At 44.7% G+C, this 23,817-nt stretch overlaps 1 protein-coding gene across 1 annotated transcript; it reads right to left on the reverse strand.

Annotated features, from left to right (window-relative positions):
- Positions 1-1,977: 1,977 nt before the first annotated feature.
- BAG3 (BAG cochaperone 3) lies at positions 1,978-23,131 on the reverse strand. Its single transcript, XM_063435140.1, has 4 exons — positions 22,776-23,131; positions 5,047-5,397; positions 3,392-3,781; positions 1,978-3,134 (listed from the first exon to the last, which is right to left on the reverse strand). Exons 1-4 carry the CDS (start codon positions 22,944-22,946, stop codon positions 2,421-2,423), a joined length of 1,626 nt encoding a protein of 541 aa, XP_063291210.1. The 5' UTR covers positions 22,947-23,131; the 3' UTR covers positions 1,978-2,420.
- Positions 23,132-23,817: the final 686 nt, after the last annotated feature.

Genomic DNA, 23,817 nt, shown 5'->3' on the forward strand with positions numbered 1-23,817 from the left:
TGGTACAAGGGGGGCAGGGGAAAGGGTATGGGGCAGAGTGGTACAGGGGAAAGGCTGTGGGGGACAGAATGGTACAGGGAAGAGGGTATGGGGGGCATAGTGGTACAGGGGGAGAGGTATGGGGCAGAGTGGTACAGGGGGAGAGGGCATGGGGGCAGAGTGATACAGGGGGGAGAGGGTATAGGGCAGAGTGGTACATGGGAGAAAGTTCATGGTGCACAGTGGTACAGGAGGAGAAGGAATGGGGGTAGAGTGGTACAAGGGGGACAGGGTATGGGGGCAGGGTGATACAGGGGGATAATTTATGGCGTGCACAGTGATACAGGAGGAGAGGGTATGAGGTGCACAGTGATACAGGGGGAAAGGGTATGCGGGGTACTGTGGTACAGAAGGAGAGGGTATAGGGGCACAGTGGTACATGGGGAGAAGTTATGGGGCAGAGGGTATGGGGGATAGTGGTACAGGGGGAGAGGGTATAGGGGCACAGTGGTACATGGGGAGAAATTGTGGGGCAGAGGGGTACATGGGGTAGAGGGTATGGGGGATACAATGGTACAGGAGAAGAGGGTATTGGGGACAGTTGTACAGTGGGCAAAGTGGTACACGGGGAGAGTGAATGAAGGCAGAGTGATACAGAAGGAAAGGGAGCTCAGGGCACAGTGGTTCAATAAAAAAATAAATATTTTAAGACGTGCCTACACTCTCACACCCCTAATGATATCTGGGTGTAACATTTCTACATGGCTTTCAGCATTGTGCTTACTGACTATACAAAAAACAAATCAGGTTTGCAAGCACCTTGATTATATGATTATCTCCATAGAACAAACCGGTTCCTCTGCTTTTTCACTCCTCCTCGGGTTTCACAACAGTCTGGCCTTTGTTCTTACATCTAACTAGCTGTAAACATCATAACTCAGAAGCTCATTTAATAAAGAAATAAAAAAACAAAAAACAACAGCATGGAAGTGACAAAGAATCAGGTAGATCTTATGATTTTAGATCAATTTTATTTTAAAATAATCTGTTAATATTTCATTCACACATATAAATATATATATTTCATCACACTTTTCAGGATTAATTAAGGTGCCCGTTAGTGTAAGTAGAATACACGGAACCTCAGAAATAGCTTTATTAGTCTGCCAACGCTGAGAGACGGACGTACGATAAAAGCAGCGGTGATGGGGGGACTGGATACATTCAGCCAGTGATAGTGTCTTCCTCATGGACCAGATCATTGTTTCACTCGTGGCCCACTGACGGCTCACCAGCTAAGTCCAAGTATTACCTTTGACGTCATTTACTGCTCACTGCAAGCCGTAAAAGGAGCCCAAATGTTAATAATGATTCATCAAACTGTGACTGAATGTGTACTCAAGGTCCACACAGCCCTAGCTCCAATACAAGCACATGCCCTGTTTTTTTAAACTGTGGAGGATTTATAAAACATACTTCCGGCACGAAGGTGTGAGATTTGTTGAATCTGATGCACTGGGTGGTGTTTTGCAACCTAAATGATTTTATAACCGTGTAAGGTAGTGCCTAGGGGTTCTGGGGTTAAGGGGGGACTCCAAATGGTATTTATATAGACTATCTATCTGCCCTGAGACGCCAGCACTGCTACACAGGGTCAGCAATCTTGTGCCAAACCAGTAGCTTCCAGGGAAAATGTGGCACATTCCCAGTAAAACCGAATTACTGGGACCACGAATCAAACCGCCTTTGGCCTCCTAGCTATTGTGTGCTATGACTCCTATAAATCTGGCTGTTGGACGGTTGAATGTTGTCTATATCTACCCTAAGCATTTCCCTGGCAGCTGCTTTAAAGGGTTCAACAATAAATGAAACATGTACTTGTGCCTTAAAATGTGGTGTTGTGTACAGAGCAGAAAGGATACTGTTTAAGCCTTGTGAAATGCGTTAGCAAAAAATATACCGTGTATTCTGGTTACTGGGAGCTTTCGCTGGAGGGAAACATCATGTATGAAGAGCAATATTTGACAAAATTCTAAAATGGAAAAACCATATTTTAACTTTCTCCGCAAAAGTCTCAATTTATCACTTAAGAAAAATGTCAGTGTCCTAACAGCAGCATATATTGTGAAGTAGTGACCAATGTAGTTACAATGACATATTTTGTGAAAGGATTATGGACTATGGGTGGTTTGGGATGTGATCTAGCAGTATAGAGAATTGATGGGAACCAAACAATATAACAATTCATGAGATCAATGAAGAGAGGCGGCTTAGTATCTTTTCCATTCAGAGAAGACGTCTAGAGGTTCCTTGTGTCCGTGCTGTTTGGTGGGGTGAAAAACAGTAGTTGTTTAACCAAAATGCATGCAGATTTCTGTAAACCTCACACCCGACCCACATTTTAAAAGTTCAGAGATTATTATTTTTCTCCCAGGTGACAGCTAGTGACTTTCAGAATGAGTAGATAAACATGAAGGACCTGAATCTGAGCCTTCCTTCTGATTACTTTCTGAGGGGTGCTGATCTGAGACACAGAGTGAGCTAGGGATTGCATTGCTTCTGTCCAATGTTCTGTCAATCTCCATGGAATCATGGGAAGTTCCTGCTGAGTCCATGGCTTGGGAACATTCTGTGTCACCAGATGCTTTCTGTTCCAGTGTCTCCAAAATGTTCTGAACTTTCCTGACACCATCCTTTCTTGCCTGACGGACATCAGCACGGCCATCTGGATCTACTGAATCCAACGCCAGGAGCACTTTAGTGAGGTCTTCTTCTAGTATTAGATACGGTTTTTCATTTCTTCTGCCTTGAAAGTCTAAAACCGCTTTCTGCAGTGTCTCCACCCTCTGCAATATTTGTTCTACTTGTAGAACTCCTGGGTGTTTCTCTTGGGGCTCTAAAACTTCCGGTTCTTTCGGGGGGGTTGGCTCCTTTTGCCCAGGTGTCTCCTCCACAGGAACAATTGGAATGGGACTTGGACTATGCGCCTCAACATTCTCAGGTGTTGCTTTTTGTGGAAGATGTTTCAAGTCACTGTCTTTAAAGGTCATCTGAATAGGAGTGTAACTGGGAGGCTCACTGGGGATGGGAGAGCTTGGCTTATTCTCTTGTTGATATCTCGGTGGGGATTCTCGTTGTATGTGGATTTGCTGGACCTAAAAAGTAATGACATTTGTCAGAAAAAGCAATGGGAATGTGGAATATGTGTGTTACAATATAGCAAGTGTAACTATGGGGTTCTGCATAAAGAGCAATTCTAAGGGGAAAACAATTCTAAATGTTGAGCAGTTACAATGGAAACCAATAAAATGCTTCATTTTTAGCATTTAATACACAAACAAGGACTTGTGAATGAGGGAGCAGGGTATGATGGAAGGACACATACTGCTAGCCAATCAATGCGGTCTATTACCTGAGGTTTATCTACTACGGTCTTCATCCTTACAGGAGCTGGTGACTGGCTCACAACCCTCACCGGGGAGCTTTCCCGACTGGATGCAACTTTAGCCGGAGGATGGGGTGATGGTAACCTGGAGTCTCTCTCATCCTGGACTTTGCCATATACTGGCTGATGTGTTTGGTAATCTCCACTTGGCTGTGGATAATGTGGCTTTGGCATGTATTGATAGCCTTGGGTAGGTGGTCGTGGCACATTGCTCTCGTGAAAGACAGGTATTGAGATATAACCACGAGGCAACTGGTGGCTTCCAATGCTCTGTCTGCCAGGGGACTGGGAAAGGACACTTTGTCTGCCAGGGGACTGACTGAGACTATTCTGTGAGTCTGTAACTGAAGGAGGGGGCTGCAAAGAAAAGAACAAGACTGTCAAACTTACTGGACCCAACACCCAGCCCATATAAGAATTATTAGTGGATATTATAAAACTAAAATAAGAGTTACATTTGTGGCATGTAGTAATAAACTCAGGCTCCTTCAGGAAGGACCTGTTTATTGTTCTTTGGAATAACCTGTTTTAATGTAATAAAGAGTTTAAGTAATTATGTCAATCCCCATCTACAGCAATGCTACCACCTATGATGTAAAGAAGCTTTGTGTGTTTATTGTCCTTTACAGCCATCCCAACCCAACAGGATTCATTCATTAACCCACAAGTATCATGTAGTCTCGTTTGAACGCGTTTTACATATGTGCAAACAGCCGTATTCGATCCCATAACCTACACGTTTATCTATAATGAGATTCACATATCTCGTCCCCATTTCATTTCCAGAATAAAAATTACTTTGTGAGTTTAGAAAGTGAAAGAGTGAAAGTCACAGGCCAGCATGCACATCCATTCAGTGGTCACAATCCAGTGTTTTCCCACGTTCATGATATAAATGATGTCATGCCCAAAATTAGTATGCATGCGATTGGTCCCGCACATGTGTTCCAGCTGCATATGACATACTAAGGCACACGCGTGGCCTTAATATGCCAATTCCCAAATATTGGGAAGCGTATCCAGTGGACTGATTCAGGAGATGCGTTTATTTAAACAAATAGAAAGTAGATGCAGTCAGAAAGTTGAGACTAACGGACGGAGCACAGACAGCCAAATGCACAAGCTACAAATGATTTCAATTCACATATTTATGACGGGTAGTTCTGTAATAATGATTTTTTAGAGTCAGCTATTTTGTCCTAAAATTTGCAGGTTTTTGATGAATTCACAGCAGTTCATTGTCGAGTGATTAACCCTAGCTGTGGACGCACATCATGTTACCTCCCAAATTTAATAGATGATATGAATAACTACATTTTTCATCTGACAAATACAAGGAATTGGCTGAGATTCTGCAAATGGATAAATTGTATTAAAGATTGCACCATACTTTTTCTGGTTTAGAAAATGTTTGGGATTCTTGTACTGGTTCATCCCCGGATTGATGTTAGAATGCCCTAATACCATTTTTATATGTTATTGGATTCTTGGTCAACTTTCCACAAGGTGCAGGTAAAAAACAGCCAAAATCGCCTACACATTGAACAGTGACCACTTCAACGTGTCGTTCTGTATACATACAATATAAAGCATGGCATGCATTTGGAATGCAGATAGATTACCGATGGTCCTTGCGGAGATCCGCTTGATGTTGGAGATCCAGCAGATTGTCCTCCATGCCTGTCAGTTTGAGAAGAGTCTCCCGGGGTCCGGGCAGGAGACTGGGGACGGTTGTAGCTCCACAGAGGAGACTGCGGTCTCTTCTGAACAGAAACAGGTTCATTCTTCACTCTTTGCATTCCTGGTTGTTGAATGATATAGTAGGGGCCCTGTTGCCTGTTCTCCAGTCCTTCATGGTTAACAGGTATCGGTATATATCCCGGACGAAGCTGAGGATAATACACATTTCCTTCTCTCAGAGGAGCAGGCTTGTGACTTTCTGATGAGGGTCCGTTAGCCAAAGACTGGTTTTTCTAAAAAGAAAGAAAGAAAATCCTTGTTATTGATGTACATACACACAATATGAACATTTCTAAATAGCTTCACTTGGAGCAGAAAGCTCATTTAGTTAAGGTTGAGATTGACACATTCCCTGGGTTTAGAACCAAGTATGATATATAGTTTCGGTAAGAGGCACCGGGTATAAGCCACAAGTCTCGAATTGCATGTAAAATACTCAAAAATACATCAAGCATCACAATAGCACTTTTGGCAGCCATGCCTACCAAGTTCACGTGGTTAGTCACGTATCTGGGCATTTGATAGTTGTAGGAAACTTTAGTTAGGGCAGATCTTCAAGATAGCAAGTTCCTCACAGCCCCACTAAATTCTCCTTCAATCAGTCCAAACTAACTGCCCTACGTACCTCCCAACTTTCCCTATTTAGGAGGGACAATCCCTATTTTTGACACTAATTCTTCTTTAATATTCCAATGGCCAATTCTAGGAGCTCCATATTGTTGGTGTGTCTGAGTGTATAACAGAGCCCCACAGCAATAATACTCCCAGTAATGTGTCTGAGTGTACAACAGAGCCCCACAGCAATAATACTCCCAGTAATGTGTCTGAGTGTACAACAGAGCCCCACAGCAATAATACTCCCAGTAATGTGTCTGAGTGTATAACAGAGCTCCACAGCAATAATACTCCCAGTAATGTGTCTGAGTGTATAACAGAGCTCCACAGTAATAATACTCCCAGTAATGTGTCTGAGTGCATAACAGAGTCCCACAGTAATAATACTCCCAGTAATGTGTCTGAGTGTATAACAGAGCTCCACAGCAATAATACTCCCAGTAATGTGTCTGAGTGTATAACAGAGCTCCACAGTAATAATACTCCCAGTAATGTGTCTGAGTGTATAACAGAGCTCCACAGCAATAATACTCCCAGTAATGTGTCTGAGCGTATAACAGAGCTCCACAGCAATAATACTCCCAGTAATGTGTCTGAGTGTATAACAAAGCCCCACAGCAATAATACTCCCAGTAATGTGTCTGAGTGTATAACAGAGCTCCACAGTAATAATACTCCCAGTAATGTGTCTGAGTGTATAACAGAGCTCCACAGTAATAATACTCCCAGTAATGTGTCTGAGTGTATAACAGAGCCCCACAGCAATAATACTCCCAGTAATGTGTCTGAGTGTATAACAGAGCTCCACATTAATAATACTCCCAGTAATGTGTCTGAGTGTATAACAGAGCCCCACAGCAATAATAATCCCAGTAATGTGTCTGAGTGTATAACAGAGCTCCACAGCAATAATACTCCCAGTAATGTGTCTGAGTGTATAACAGAGCTCCACAGCAATAATACTCCCAGTAATGTGTCTGAGTGTATAACAGAGCTCCACAGTAATAATACTCCCAGTAATGTGTCTGAGTGTATAACAGAGCTCCACAGTAATAATACTCCCAGTAATGTGTCTGAGTGTATAACAGAGCCCCACAGTAATAATACTCCCAGTAATGTGTCTGAGTGTATAACAGAGCTCCACAGCAATAATACTCCCAGTAATGTGTCTGAGCGTATAACAGAGCTCCACAGTAATAATACCCCCAGTAATGTGTCTGAGAGTTTAACAGAGCCCCACAGTAATAATACTCCCAGTAATGTGTCTGAGTGTATAACAGAGCTCCACAGCAATAATACTCCCAGTAATGTGTCTGAGTGTATAACAGAGTCCCACAGCAATAATACTCCCAGTAATGTGTCTGAGTGTATAACAGAGCTCCACAGTAATAATACTCCCAGTAATGTGTCTGAGTGTATAACAGAGTCCCACAGCAATAATACTCCCAGTAATGTGTCTGAGTGTATAACAGAGTCCCACAGCAATAATACTCCCAGTAATGTGTCTGAGTGTATAACAGAGCCCCACAGCAATAATACTCCCAGTAATGTGTCTGAGTGTATAACAGAGCTCCACAGCAATAATACTCCCAGTAATGTGTCTGAGTGTATAACAGAGCTCCACAGTAATAATACTCCCAGTAATGTGTCTGAGTGTATAACAGAGCCCCACAGCAATAATACTCCCAGTAATGTGTCTGAGTGTATAACAGAGCTCCACAGTAATAATACTCCCAGTAATGTGTCCGAGTGTATAACAGAGCCCCACAGCAATAATACTCCCAGTAATGTGTCTGAGTGTATAACAGAGCCCCACAGCAATAATACTCCCAGTAATGTGTCTGAGTGTATAACAGAGCCCCACAGCAATAATACTCCCAGTAATGTGTCTGAGTGTATAACAGAGCTCCACAGCAATAATACTCCCAGTAATGTGTCTGAGTGTATAACAGAGCCCCACAGCAATAATACTCCCAGTAATGTGACTGAGTGTAAAACAGAGCTCCACAGCAATAATACTCCCAGTAATGTGTCTGAGTGTATAACCGAGTAACCCAGTAATGTGTCTGAGTGTATAACAGAGCTCCACAGCAATAATACTCCCAGTAATATGTCTGAGTGTATAACAGAGCTCCACAGCAATAATACTCCCAGTAATATGTCTGAGTGTATAACAGAGCTCCACAGCAATAATACTCCCAGTAATGTGTCTGAGTGTATAACAGAGCCCCACAGCAATAATACTCCCAGTAATGTGTCTGAGTGTGTAACAGAGCTCCACAGCAATAATACTCCCAGTAATGTGTCTGAGTGTATAACAGAGCTCCACAGCAATAATACTCCCAGTAATGTGTCTGAGTGTATAACAGAGCTCCACAGCAATAATACTCCCAGTAATGTGTCTGAGTGTATAACAGAGCTCCACAGCAATAATACTCCCAGTAATGTGTCTGAGTGTATAACAGAGCCCCACAGTAATAATACTCCCAGTAATGTGTCTGAGTGTATAACAGAGCTCCACAGCAATAATACTCCCAGTAATGTGTCTGAGTGTATAACAGAGCTCCACAGTAATAATACTCCCAGTAATGTGTCTGAGTGTATAACAGAGCCCCACAGCAATAATACTCCCAGTAATGTGTCTGAGTGTATAACAGAGCCCCACAGCAATAATACTCCCAGTAATGTGTCTGAGTGTATAACAGAGCCCCACAGCAATAATACTCCCAGTAATGTGTCTGAGTGTATAACAGAGCTCCACAGCAATAATACTCCCAGTAATGTGTCTGAGTGTATAACAGAGCCCCACAGCAATAATACTCCCAGTAATGTGACTGAGTGTAAAACAGAGCTCCACAGCAATAATACTCCCAGTAATGTGTCTGAGTGTATAACCGAGTAACCCAGTAATGTGTCTGAGTGTATAACAGAGCTCCACAGCAATAATACTCCCAGTAATATGTCTGAGTGTATAACAGAGCTCCACAGCAATAATACTCCCAGTAATATGTCTGAGTGTATAACAGAGCTCCACAGCAATAATACTCCCAGTAATGTGTCTGAGTGTATAACAGAGCCCCACAGCAATAATACTCCCAGTAATGTGTCTGAGTGTGTAACAGAGCTCCACAGCAATAATACTCCCAGTAATGTGTCTGAGTGTATAACAGAGCCCCACAGTAATAATACTCCCAGTAATGTGTCTGAGTGTATAACAGAGCTCCACAGCAATAATACTCCCAGTAATGTGTCTGAGTGTATAACAGAGTTCCACAGCAATAATACTCCCAGTAATGTGTCTGAGTGTATAACAGAGCCCCACAGCAATAATACTCCCAGTAATGTGTCTGAGTGTGTAACAGAGCTCCACAGCAATAATACTCCCAGTAATGTGTCTGAGTGTATAACAGAGCCCCACAGTAATAATACTCCCAGTAATGTGTCTGAGTGTATAACAGAGCTCCACAGCAATAATACTCCCAGTAATGTGTCTGAGTCTATAACAGAGCTCCACAGTAATAATACTCCCAGTAATGTGTCTGAGTGTATAACAGAGCTCCACAGCAATAATACTCCCAGTAATGTGTCTGAGTGTATAACAGAGTCCCACAGCAATAATACTCCCAGTAATGTGTCTGAGTGTATAACAGAGCTCCACAGCAATAATACCCCCAGTAATGTGTCTGAGTGTATAACAGAGCTCCACAGCAATAATACTCCCAGTAATGTGTCTGAGTGTATAACAGAGCTCCACAGCAATAATACTCCCAGTAATGTGTCTGAGTGTATAACAGAGCCCCACAGCAATAATACTCCCAGTAATGTGTCTGAGTGTATAACAGAGCCCCACAGCAATAATACTCCCAGTAATGTGTCTGAGTGTATAACAGAGCTCCACATCAATAATACTCCCAGTAATGTGTCTGAGTCTATAACAGAGCTCCACAGTAATAATACTCCCAGTAATGTGTCTGAGTGTATAACAGAGCTCCACAGCAATAATACTCCCAGTAATGTGTCTGAGTGTATAACAGAGTCCCACAGCAATAATACTCCCAGTAATGTGTCTGAGTGTATAACAGAGCTCCACAGCAATAATACTCCCAGTAATGTGTCTGAGGGTATAACAGAGCTCCACAGCAATAATACTCCCAGTAATGTGTCTGAGTGTATAACAGAGCTCCACAGCAATAATACTCCCAGTAATGTGTCTGAGTGTATAACAGAGCCCCACAGCAATAATACTCCCAGTAATGTGTCTGAGTGTATAACAGAGCTCCACAGTAATAATACTCCCGGTAATGTGTCTGAGTGTATAACAGAGCCCCACAGCAATAATACTCCATGTAATGTGTCTGAGTGTATAACAGAGCTCCACAGCAATAATACTCCCAGTAATGTGTCCGAGTGTATAACAGAGCTCCACAGCAATAATACTCCCAGTAATGTGTCTGAGTGTATAACAGAGCTCCACAGCAATAATACTCCCAGTAATGTGTCTGAGTGTATAACAGAGCTCCACAGCAATAATACTCCCAGTAATGTGTCTGAGTGTATAACAGAGCTCCACAGTGATAATACTCCCAGTAATGTGTCTGAGTGTATAACAGAGCTCCATAGCAATAATACTTCCTGTAATGTGTCTGAGTGTATAACAGAGCACCACAGAAATAATACTCCCAGTAATGTATCTGAGTGTATAACAGAGCCCCACAGCAATAAAACTCCCAGTAATGTGTCTGAGTGTATAACAGAGCCCCACAGCAATAATACTCCCAGTAATGTGTCCGAGTGTATAACAGAGCTCCACAGCAATAATACTCCCAGTAATGTGTCTGAGTGTATAACAGAGCTCCACAGCAATAATACTCCCAGTAATGTGTCTGAGTGTATAACAGAGCTCCTCAGCAATAATACTCCCAGTAATGTGTCTGAGTGTATAACAGAGCTCCACAGCAATAATACTCCCAGTAATGTGCCTGAGTGTATAACAGAGCCCCACAGCAATAAAACTCCCAGTAATGTGTCTGAGTGTATAACAGAGCCCCACAGCAATAATACTCCCAGTAATGTGTCCGAGTGTATAACAGAGCTCCACAGCAATAATACTCCCAGTAATGTGTCTGAGTGTATAACAGAGCTCCACAGCAATAATACTCCCAGTAATGTGTCTGAGTGTATAACAGAGCTCCTCAGCAATAATACTCCCAGTAATGTGTCTGAGTGTATAACAGAGCTCCACAGCAATAATACTCCCAGTAATGTGCCTGAGTGTATAACAGAGCCCCACAGCAATAATACTCCCAGTAATGTGTCTGAGTGTATAACAGAGCCCCACAGCAATAATACTCCCAGTATTGTGTCTGCGTGTATAACAGAGCTCCACAGTAATAATACTCCCAGTAATGTGTCTGAGTCTATAACAGAGCTCCACAGTAATAATACTCCCAGTAATGTGTCAGAGTGTATAACAGAGCTCCACAGTAATAATACTCCCAGTAATGTGTCTGAGTGTATAACAGAGCTCCACAGTAATAATACTCCCAGTAATGTGTCTGAGTCTATAACAGAGCTCCACAGTAATAATACTCCCAGTAATGTGTCAGAGTGTATAACAGAGCTCCACAGTAATAATACTCCCAGTAATGTGTCTGAGTGTATAACAGAGCCCCACAGCAATAATACTCCCAGTATTGTGTCTGAGTGTATAACAGAGCTCCACAGTAATAATACTCCCAGTAATGTATCTGAGTGTATAACAGAGCCCCACAGCAATAATACTCCCAGTATTGTGTCTGAGTGTATAACAGAGCTCCACAGTAATAATACTCCCAGTAATGTGTCTGAGTGTATAACAGAGCTCCACAGTAATAATACTCCCAGTAATGTGTCTGAGTCTATAACAGAGCTCCACAGTAATAATACTCCCAGTAATGTGTCAGAGTGTATAACAGAGCTCCACAGTAATAATACTCCCAGTAATGTGTCTGAGTGTATAACAGAGCCCCACAGCAATAATACTCCCAGTAATGTGTCTGAGTGTAAAACAGAGCTCCATAGCAATAATACTCCCAGTAATGTGTCTGAGTGTATAACAGAGCTCCACAGCAATAATACTCCCAGTAATGTGTCTGAGTGTATAACAGAGCTCCACAGCAATAATACTCCCAGTAATGTGTCTGAGTGTATAACAGAGCTCCACAGTAATAATACTCCCAGTAATGTGTCTGAGTGTATTACAGAGCTCCACAGCAATAATACTCCCAGTAATGTGTCTGGGTGTATAACAGAGCTCCACAGCGATAATACTCCGAGTAATGTGTCTGAGTGTATAACAGAGCTCCACAGCAATAATACTCCCAGTAATGTGTCTGAGTGTATAACAGAACTCCACAGCAATAATACTACCAGTAATGTGTCTAAGTGTATAACAGAGCTCCACAGTAATAATACTCCCAGTAATGTGTCTGAGTGTATAACAGAGCTCCACAGCAATAATACTCCCCGTAATGTCTCTGAGTGTATAACAGAGCTCCACAGTAATAATACTCCCAGTAATGTGTCTGAGTGTATAACAGAGCCCCACAGCAATAATACTCCCAGTAATGTGTCTGAGTGTATAACAGAGCTCCACAGCAATAATACTCCCAGTAATGTGTCTGAGTGTATAACAGAGCTCCATAGCAATAATACTCCCAGTAATGTGTCTGAGTGTATTACAGAGCTCCACAGCAATAATACTCCCAGTAATGTGTCTGAGTCTATAACGGAGCCCCACAGTAATAATACTGCCAGTAATGTGTCTGAGTGTGTAACAGAGCTCCACAGTAATAATACTCCCAGTAATGTGGCTGAGTGTATAACAGAGCTCTACAGCAATAATACTCCCAGTAATGTGTCAGAGTGTATAACAGAGCCCCACAGCAATAATACTCCCAGTATTGTGTCTGAGTGTATAACAGAGCCCGGCAGCAATAATACTCCCAGTAATGTGTCTGAGTGTATAACTGAACTCCACAGCAATAATACTACCAGTAATGTGTCTAAGTGTATAACAGAGCTCCACAGTAATAATACTCCCAGTAATGTGTCTGAGTGTATAACAGAGCTCCACAGCAATAATACTCCCAGTAATGTGTCTGAGTGTATAACTGAGCCCCACAGCAATAATACTCCCAGTAATGTGTCTGAGTGTATCACAGAGCTCCACAGCAATAATACTCCCAGTAATGTGTCTGAGTGTATTACAGAGCTCCACAGCAATAATACTCCCAGTAATGTGTCTGAGTGTATAACAGAGCTACACAGTAATAATACTCCCAGTAATGTGTCTGAGTGTATAACAGAGTTCCACAGCAATAATACTCCCAGTAATGTGTCTGAGTGTATTACAGAGCTCCACAGCAATAATACTCCCAGTAATGTGGCTGAGTGTATGACAGAGCTCCACAGTAATAATACTCCCAGTAATGTGTCTGAGTGTATAACAGAGCTCCACAGCAATAATACTCCCAGTAATGTGTCTGAGTGTATAACAGAGCTCCACAGCAATAATACTCCCAGTAATGTGTCTGAGTGTATTACAGAGCTCCACAACAATAATACTCCCAGTAATGTGTCTGAGTGTATAACAGAGCTCCACAGTAATAATACTCCCAGTAATGTGTCTGAGTGTATAACAGAGCTCCACAGTAATAATACTCCCAATAATGTGTGTGTGTATAACAGAGCTCCACAGCAATAATACTCCCAGTAATGTGTCTGAGTGTATAACAGAGCTCCACAGCAATAATACTCCCAGTAATGTGTCTGAGTGTATAACAGAGCTCCACAGCAATAATACTCCCAGTAATGTGTCTGAGTGTATAACAGAGCTCCACAGTAATAATACTCCCAATAATGTGTGTGTGTATAACAGAGCTCCACAGCAATAATACTCCCAGTAATGTGTCTGAGTGTATAACAGAGCCCCTCAGCAATAATACTCCCAGCAATGTGTCTTAGTGTATAACAGAGCTCCCCAACAATAATACCCCCAGTAATGTGTCTGAGTGTATAACAGAGCTCCACAGCAATAATACTCCCAGTAATATGCCTGAGTGTATAACAGAGCTCCACAGCAATAATACTCCCAGTAATGTGTCTGAGTGTATAACAGAGCCCCACAGCAATAATACTCCCAGTAATGTGTCTGAGTGTATAACAGAGCTCCCCAACAATAATACTCCCAGTAATGTGTCTGAGTGTATAACAGAGCTCCACAGCAATAATACTCCCAGTAATATGCCTGAGTGTATAACAGAGCTCCACAGCAATAATACTCCCAGTAATGTGTCTGAGTGTATAACAGAGCTCCACAGCAATAATACTCCCAGTAATGTGTCTGAGTGTATAACAGAGCCCCACAGCAATAATACTCCCAGTAATGTGTCTGAGTGTATGACAGAGCTCCACAGTAATAATACTCCCAGTAATGTGTCTGAGTGTATAACAGAGCTCCACAGCAATAATACTCCCAGTAATGTGTCTGAGTGTATAACAGAGCTCCACAGCAATAATACTCCCAGTAATGTGTCTGAGTGTATTACAGAGCTCCACAACAATAATACTCCCAGTAATGTGTCTGAGTGTATAACAGAGCTCCACAGTAATAATACTCCCAGTAATGTGTCTGAGTGTATAACAGAGCTCCACAGTAATAATACTCCCAATAATGTGTGTGTGTATAACAGAGCTCCACAGCAATAATACTCCCAGTAATGTGTCTGAGTGTATAACAGAGCTCCACAGCAATAATACTCCCAGTAATGTGTCTGAGTGTATAACAGAGCTCCACAGCAATAATACTCCCATTAATGTGTCTGAGTGTATAACAGAGCTCCACAGTAATAATACTCCCAATAATGTGTGTGTGTATAACACAGCTCCACAGCAATAATACTCCCAGTAATGTGTCTGAGTGTATAACAGAGCCCCTCAGCAATAATACTCCCAGCAATGTGTCTTAGTGTATAACAGAGCTCCCCAACAATAATACCCCCAGTAATGTGTCTGAGTGTATAACAGAGCTCCACAGCAATAATACTCCCAGTAATATGCCTGAGTGTATAACAGAGCTCCACAGCAATAATACTCCCAGTAATGTGTTTGAGTGTATAACAGAGCCCCACAGCAATAATACTCCCAGTAATGTGTCTGAGTGTATAACAGAGCTCCCCAACAATAATACTCCCAGTAATGTGTCTGAGTGTATAACAGAGCTCCACAGCAATAATACTCCCAGTAATGTGTCTGAGTGTATAACAGAGCTCCACATCAATAATACTCCCAGTAATGTGTCTGAGTGTATAACAGAGCCCCACAGCAATAATACTCCCAGTAATGTGGCTGAGTGTATAACAGAGCACCACAGCAATAATACTCCCAGTAATGTGTCTGAGTGTATAACAGAGCCCCACAGTAATAATACTCCCAGTAATGTGTCTGAGTGTATAACAGAGCCCCACAGTAATAATACTCCCAGTAATGTGTCTGAGTGTATAACAGAGCTCCACATCAATAATACTCCCAGTAATGTGTCTGAGTGTATAACAGAGCCCCACAGCAATAATACTCCCAGTAATGTGACTGAGTGTATAACAGAGCTCCACAGTAATAATACTCCCAGTAATATGCCTGAGTGTATAACAGAGCTCCACAGCAATAATACTCCCAGTAATGTGTCTGAGTGTATAACAGAGCCCCACAGGAATAATACTCCCAGTAATGTGTCTGAGTGTATAACAGAGCTCCACAGTAATAATACTCCCAGTAATGTGACTGAGTGTATAACAGAGCTCCACAGTAATAATACTCCCAGTAATGTGTCTGGGTGTATAACAGAGCTCTACAGCAATAATACTCCCAGTAATGTGTCTGAGTGTATAACAGAGCTCCACAGTAATAATACTCCCAGTAATGTGACTGAGTGTATAACAGAGCTCCACAGTAATAATACTCCCAGTAATGTGTCTGGGTGTATAACAGAGCTCCACAGCAATAATACTCCCAGTAATGTGTCTGAGTGTATAACAGAGCTCCACAGCAATAATACTCCCAGTAATGTGACTGAGTGTATAACAGAGCTCCACAGTAATAATACTCCCAGTAATGTGTCTGAGTGTATAACAGAGCTCCACAGCAATAATACTCCCAGTAATGTGACTGAGTGTATAACAGAGCTCCACAGTAATAATACTCCCAGTAATGTGTCTGAGTGTATAACAGAGCTCCACAGTAATAATACTCCCAGTAATGTGTCTGAGTGTATAACAGCGCTCCACAGCGATAATACTCCGAGTAATGTGTCTGAGTGTATAACAGAGCTCCACAGCAATAATACTCCCAGTAATGTGTCTGAGTGTATAACAGAGCTCCCCAGTAATAATACTCCCAGTAATGTGTCTGAGTGTATAACAGAGCTCCCCAGTAATAATACTCCCAGTAATGTATTTAAACTAACATAAATGTGTTTAGAACTCAGTCTGTGGAAATCAGATACATTGTTCTACTTGTAAATTGAATGTTAGTTGTATACGTTTGGTAAGTCACCTTACAGCCCTACCCCTGGTCACACCTCACTCACACATTTAGAAATTGACAGGAAGGATTATAGTTTCAAAGTCCTATGGTTATATCAGCGGATCCCTGCAGCCCTTCACTGCAAGTGGCAAGACTCAACATGCGGAGTTTAATACTATCTGAGCTGCTAAATAGTCATTTTTAATAATATTCTCTCTTTAATTAACTAATGTTGGGAAGCCAGCCTGGCCTGAGGTTCTCAGTCTATTCATTATGTATGTGGGGGCACAGAGGTGGACACAGTGGTGAGAGCACATTGCTTCTAGCTGAGTAATGCTAAATATAATCTCTAGTCGGCTATTTAAGACTCCGATGTTTTAAGAATTGGTCAGCATTACCAGCAGGACTCAGCTGATGTCACCAAGCACTGAGGGGAAACGGGAAGAACGTTCTAAAGCTGGAGAACATAGAAACCAATGGAATGTCCCCTTGTGCACTTATTGCGATAGTGTCCGTGGCAATGGCTTCTAACTCTAATATAACTCAATCACCAGCAATCACTATGAGTGTAGATTCTGAGGAGGTCACCGTATTCACCGTATAGGAATGTCCAGTGAACTAGACAGTGTTACAAGAACGAGGCAAACCTACAAAATTCACAATAAACATTCAATTCTCTTTACTTTACCAGAAACGCACAACAGGACATACAGACCTGACGTGTTTCGTCATTAAATAAAGAGAAATGAATTTTCTAATGTGAATAACTGAAGACAGTTTGCTTCTGGTAACACTTTGCTTCTTACTCTGGTGTCCCGGCCTCCGTGGGAACATACAAAGCTGGATATTTTCATCATTTAGCCTTAGAGTCGTGGTTTCTGTAAACACATGAAAAAGACAATCTTGTTACATGGCCAACCCGAACCTGAAATATCAGGATACCCCCTTAGAAAGAAAGGACCCACCGCTGTGTCCAGACCTTGTCACATCCATGGCTATAAAAACTGCCTGGCGTGTAAATGGTCAGCTGTCCCATCAATCAGTGTAACATGTTAAGCAGTTTATTGTGTCATGGAAACACCTGTCAGACTATGAGAACCTCGGAACATCCCAGACTCCAATTAAAGATACATTATGTTCCCTTGCTTTACTCCTGCTAACACTCTGAGTACCTAAAGCACAAACACACACAACAGCTGAGGCAGTGACAGCGAATGACAAGTACAGACAGGCTCTAAGGACAGCTGAGACTGACGGACCAGAGCACAGACAGCCAAATGCACAAGCTTTGAGGCTCCAGAGAGTCCTGGTCTACAGCTCGCATCTGCAAACAGCTTCACACCAGCTTAGTGATATTCCCTCAACAACTGCCACGGACAAAGGTCACCACGCAAACAAAGTCACACCCGCGACCTGTCTAGGGATCTACACATGGAATATCTGGGTCACTTTGAGGGATACATGAGACTTCCAACCATTCAGCTTTATCGTTCAGTGTCACTGACGGGTTAATTCACCGTACAATCAATTGTAGTTAATTGGAAAGAGAATCGCCAACATTTAAGGAAAAATGGCCAAGCTGTTTCTATAGCAGAGTTGGTCATTGTTTTGCAAATCAGGTATTTATGTCTAGATTTTGTAATCTAATTTGAAATTCACTACAATTAGTGAAAAGGAAAAAAAAAAAAGTAAACACTATAACCACCGCCCAGATCGAAACACTGGAACCCTGTGGACTCAGCCGACCTCGAAGTGGGCCACAAACATGTTGACGTCAAGGTTGTTATAGGTATTTAGTAAGAGTTAACATTAAAATTGGGATTCCAATGACGATTCCTAGAATTCCGATTACGTTTGGCTATAATTATGGAAATCTCTCTATTGAGGTTTGAAGTATGTAAAGTAAATGTTGCATTTAGAAAACGCTGATGAAATGAAAAAGTCAATAAAAGGACGTGTGCTTTAAGATTGTCCGCTTACATGAGATATTATTATTAAGCTCAAGTTAAACTATATCAAATTTAAAAAACTATAAAAAGCTGCTAAAACACAAATTAAATTTCAGATATAATAAAATACTATTTGTATTGGTGATGTTAATGCTATGCAATTCTATTTACAAACGTGCATCATTATAACTGTCAGAAATGGCTTATTTTAAGGAGGAACGGACAGACATTGGAAAGACTACTGCAGGCATAAGCAACCTTCGGCACTCCAGATGTTTTGGACTACACCTCCCATGATGCTTTGCCAGCTTTATGGGTGTAAGAGCATTATGGGGGTTGTAGTCCACAACATCTGGATTGCCGAAGGTTGCCTATCCCTAGACTACTGCAACAATACTATAGTTTCAATTGGGAGCAATCACATAGTATTCTTAATAACACTCCAAGCATCAGAACTACTATGTACCTCTGTTGTGGTTATGGTACATGGAGCCCTCTGGCATCACCCACAGTAAGTGGCCAAGTTATTTTAATTTAGTTTGACAAGTTACCTGGCTCCCACCAGGACTCACACAGCTGCATCCCCTGTGCATGGTCTTTTTTTCCAGGGTCACACTTACTGGCCAAGTGTCAGCTGAGAGCTCTTAGCCAGTGAGCGCAGTGCTGCATCAGAAAAAGACAGTGCCACCTTAACGTGGTAACCCCGTGGTAAATGAGCCTTTTCCTTACTACAACAAAGCACAGTGAGACTGGCCATCACCTATCACACTGTGCTTCAGACTGGGTTTTTTGCCTTCTTTTGGATCAACAGCAAAACCAAATGTGAGGAAGGCTGAACGTGGTGGACGCATTTCTCTTTTCAGCTATGTAACTATCCAACTGGCAGAGCAGAGTCCAAGCATCAGGCCTGACTGGTGGGTCATCACCCAGATGTTGGCATCCAATGGGAGGAATGGTATCAGTTGGCCTGCAAGCCAGTCTGGTATTTGTGTACACAACATTTACAGCTCTGTATGTGCTTGGCCCTACTGGGGGCATGCTATATATGCTTGGCCCTACTGGGGGCATGCTATATGTGCGCGGTCCTACTGGAGCATGCCATATGTGCACGGTCTTACTGGGGGCATGCCATATGTGCGCAGTCTTACTGGGGCATGCTATATGTGCGCGGCCCTACTGGGGGCATGCTATATGTGCGCGGTCCTACTGAAGCATGCCATATGTGCGCGGTCTTACTGGGGCATGCTATATGTGCGCGGTCCTACTGGAGCATGCCATATTTGCGCGGTCCTACTGGGGCATGCCATATGTGCGCGGTTTTACTGGGGGCATGCCATATGTGCGCGGTCTTACTGGGGCATGCTATATGTGCGTGGTTCTCCTGGAGGCATGCACTATGTGCGCGGTCCTCCTGGAGGCATGCTCTATGTGCGCGGTCCTACTGGGGAATGATCTATGTGCGCGGTCTTACTGGGGACATGCTCTATGTGCGCGGTCCTACTAGGGTCATGCGCTATGTCCACCCATTTGGTGAGCCCCATCTCCATTGTTTTATGTCCTTTGTGACATTATATATCTCCCCATCAGTATGACCTGTGCAGCACAGAGGCAGACCGCTAATCCGCTGTCATGAAGGACAATCAGCTCTACCACATCTCCACAGCCACTTGTATACACCTCAGGGACACCCTACCTACTCATCATTGTCCAGCAGCTGACCAGCCCCAGATTCTGCCCTGTCCTGGGAATGACCTCAAGGCTCTGAGATGGAGGGTCAACAGCCAAAACACAAACCCATACAATGCTGGGCTAGTAACCACAGAGTGCTGGGCTAGTAACCACACACCACAGAGTGCTGAGCTAGTTACCACAGAGTGCTGGGCTAGTTACCACACAGTGCTTGGCTAGTAGCCACACAGTACTGGGCTAGTTACCACACAGTGCTTGGCTAGTAGCCACACAGTACTGGGCTAGTTACCACACAGTGCTTGGATAGTACCCACACAGTGCTTGGCTAGTAACCACACAGAGTTTGGCTAGTAAAGACAGTGCAGGGCTAGTAAAGGCCTGGAACAATTCCTGCATGCTGCCTCACCCCCACAGTACTCTGCCAACAGATATCCCAACATACATCTCACTTCTCTAATCAGCACAAAAATGGTGCCATGAAGCTACAGCCCTCAAACCTTGTAAACCAGTGGCTTTGGGGACAACTGTCTAACCTTGCCCACTCTGTTAAGCCCTCACCCGGGCCTCAGAAGGCCAGTTGAGCCTCCAAACTATCAGAAGTTACACCACACGGCTCCAAGTCTGCATCCAACTGCATGCCCTAATGTTAAAGATTTCTCGATGATCACCAAGTCTTTGCCACGCTAACAGAGATCTCGTACTTCAGAGGATTCCTAACACTTTGTGAAGTTTGCAAATCAGTAACCGCCTGATGGGTTAAACAATCTGTACTGTTTGCAAGTCTAGCGCAGCCTGTCTGACAGTCGTCTGTCCACACCTTGTAAGGTCTGTCTGCGTTACTCTCTGCGTGGCTGTGTGAAAAACTCCCGAAAAGCTAAACAATCCATTTCTTCTCGAGATTCCGACGATGACATCAGACGACCCTCTCACCCGATCCATTGGAAGGATATTTATTCCAGGAACGCACCGTCCAAAAGCCACAAACCGCTGAGCGTTCCGGGGATTATAGAATCGCTCGATTCCATGGGCTAAAGTGACCAAGTCCCATTCGATTATTAATTGTCGATTCTTCTGTGTTCAGGATGTAAAGGCCTCTCTGCAATTGGCAGCCTCTCAGAGGGGGCTGGGTGCAAAATACTTGAGATCCCATCAGCAGGAAAATAAATCACAGGACATTTGCACATGTCGTAGGAAGCAGAGAGCGGTGCAATAATCCACTTTAAAATAAACATTACAAGGACTGGAAATGTTTTAGGGATTTGCTCAGAGGGCCAAACTGGCTTGCTTTCGTGATCAGATCATACGTACAAAAACCAGGCACAGGCTATAAAAATATAGCTAAAACTCCAACAATGGTGAAGGAAATGTGAAGAGGACAGTAGGGGGCAGGAATTCAGACAAAGTACTGGGGCTGTGGATGGAGATTGCTTGTCCACACAATCAGTGTGCTTACAAGGAGTGTTAGCTCCTGTGACTAGTGCCTGGTTTCTTTGTAGAATAGTGCGGAATTGTGACCGAAATGAAACAATAACTGCAATCTCAGACTGGCTGACTGATCATCCTGTGTGTTCAGTAATGGCCTGCTGCAGTCATTTTACAGCCAGTCTCACCTAAAACCAACTATTATTCTATTATCATTCATGAACACATTGTCCGTATGAATATGACTAGATACGGACTAGATACATCTCTATGTTTTCTCTCCCCGGTGCCCAATCTACTTATTCTATAGAGCCCAATCGATGCCCCCCCCCCCCCCCCCAGCCCCCCAGCAGGGTACCATAAAGGGTATAAAGCACCCTCCCCCCATTATATATTGGGGTATAGCCCCACAGTGCCACCTATCCAAGTTATATAGAGCATAATCCCTATAATCCCTATATACTCCATCTCCCCATGCAGAACCCCCCTCTCTTCATACAAAACCAACTTACAATGCAGTGCCCACTTATCCCATACAGTACTCTTTCTGCCCATGCAATGCCCCTTTCCTATACAGCACCCCCTCTCCCCTTGCAGTGTTCTCTCTCTCCCCATACAGTGTCCCTGTCTCCCCTACAGTACCCTTATACAGTGTCCCCCTCTCCCCATATAGTGCCCACCTCTCCCCATTCAGTGCCCCCCTCTCCCCATACTTTGCCCTCTCCCCATTCAGTGCCCCCCTCTCCCCATACTTTGCCCTCTCCCCACAGTGTCCCCCTCTCCCCATTCATAACCCCTTCTCCCCACACAATGCCCCCTCTCCCCACACAGTGTCCCCCTCTCCCCTCACAGTGTCCCCCTCTCCCCATACTTTGCCCTCTCCCCATTCAGTACCCCCTCTCCCCATATAGTGTCCCCCTCTCCCCATTCAGTACCCCCTCACCGCACACAGTGCCCCCTCTCCCCATATAGTGTCCCCCTCTCCCCATATAGTGTCCCCCTCTCCCCATTCAGTGCCCCCTCTCCCCATTCGGTGTCCCCCTCTCCCCATTCAGTACCCCCTCTCCCCATTCAGTACCCCCTCACCGCACACAGTGCCCCCTCTCCCCATATAGTGTCCCCCTCTCCCCATATAGTGTCCCCCTCTCCCCATTCAGTGCCCCCTCTCCCCATTCGGTGTCCCCCTCTCCCCATTCAGTACCCCCTCTCCCCATTCAGTACCCCCTCTCCCCATTCGGTGTCCCCCTCTCCCCATTCAGTACCCCCTCTCCCCATTCGGTGTCCCCCTCTCCCCATTCAGTACCCCCTCTCCCCATTCGGTGCCCCCCTCTCCCCATTCAGTACCCCCTCTCCCCATATAGTACTCCCCCTCCCACCTTTCCGGGGTCCCGCATTCGGGGGTCGCTCCAGGTGGTGCTCCTGCTGTTATGATCCACATAGAAGGGCCAGCCGGTGTGAGGGTCCAGCTTGATTTCCCAGCCGGGAGGCAGGGGCTCATTGCTGGGTATCATCGAGCCTTGTGTTGTCTTCATGGGGTAATGGGCCATACTGAGCCCCGGGCTCCTTCCTGGGCAGCTTTATCTGCCCCCCTCCCCCGGGCTGACGCTGGCTGGAGAAAGGGGTGGAAATCTCTGGAAGTAACTGCAAGCTTCTGGAGGAGGAACCCGAGCCCTGCCAGGGGGAGGACAAGGGGCACAGGGGGAGGAGCCCAGAGCCCTGCCAGGGGGAGGACAAGGGGCACAGGGGGAGGAGCCCAGAGCCCTGCCAGGGGGAGGACAAGGGGCACAGGGGGAGGAGCCCTGCCAGGGGGAGGACAAAGGGCACAGGGGGAGGAGCCCAGAGCCCTGCCAGGGGGAGGACAAGGGGCACAGGGGGAGGAGCCCTGCCAAGGGGAGGACAAGGGGCACAGGGGGAGGAGCCCAGAGCCCTGCCAGGGGGAGGACAAGGGGCACAGGGGGAGGAGCCCAGAGCCCTGCCAGGGGGAGGACAAGGGGCACAGGGGGAGGAGCCCAGAGCCCTGCCAGGGGGAGGACAAGGGGCACAGGGGGAGGAGCCCAGAGCCCTGCCAGGGGGAGGACAAGGGGCACAGGGGGAGGAGCCCAGAGCCCTGCCAGGGGAGGACAAGGGGAGGAGCTCAGAGCCCTGCCAGGGGGAGGACAAGGGGCACAGGGGGAGGAGCCCAGAGCCCTGCCAGGGGGAGGACAAGGGGCACAGGGGGAGGAGCCCAGAGCCCTGCCAGGAGGAGGACATGGGGCAGAGGGGGAGGAGCCCCAGAGCCCTGCCAGGGGGAGCACAAGGGGAGGAGCCCAGAGCCCTGCCAGGGGTAGGACAAGGGGCAGAGGGGTAGGAGCCCAGAGCCCTGCCAGGTGGAGGACAAGGGGCAGAGGGGTAGGAGCCCAGAGCCCTGCCAGGTGGAGG

Source organism: Pelobates fuscus, chromosome 10 (assembly GCF_036172605.1).
Source record: "Pelobates fuscus isolate aPelFus1 chromosome 10, aPelFus1.pri, whole genome shotgun sequence".
In the NCBI taxonomy this organism is placed as follows: Eukaryota; Metazoa; Chordata; class Amphibia; order Anura; family Pelobatidae; genus Pelobates; species Pelobates fuscus.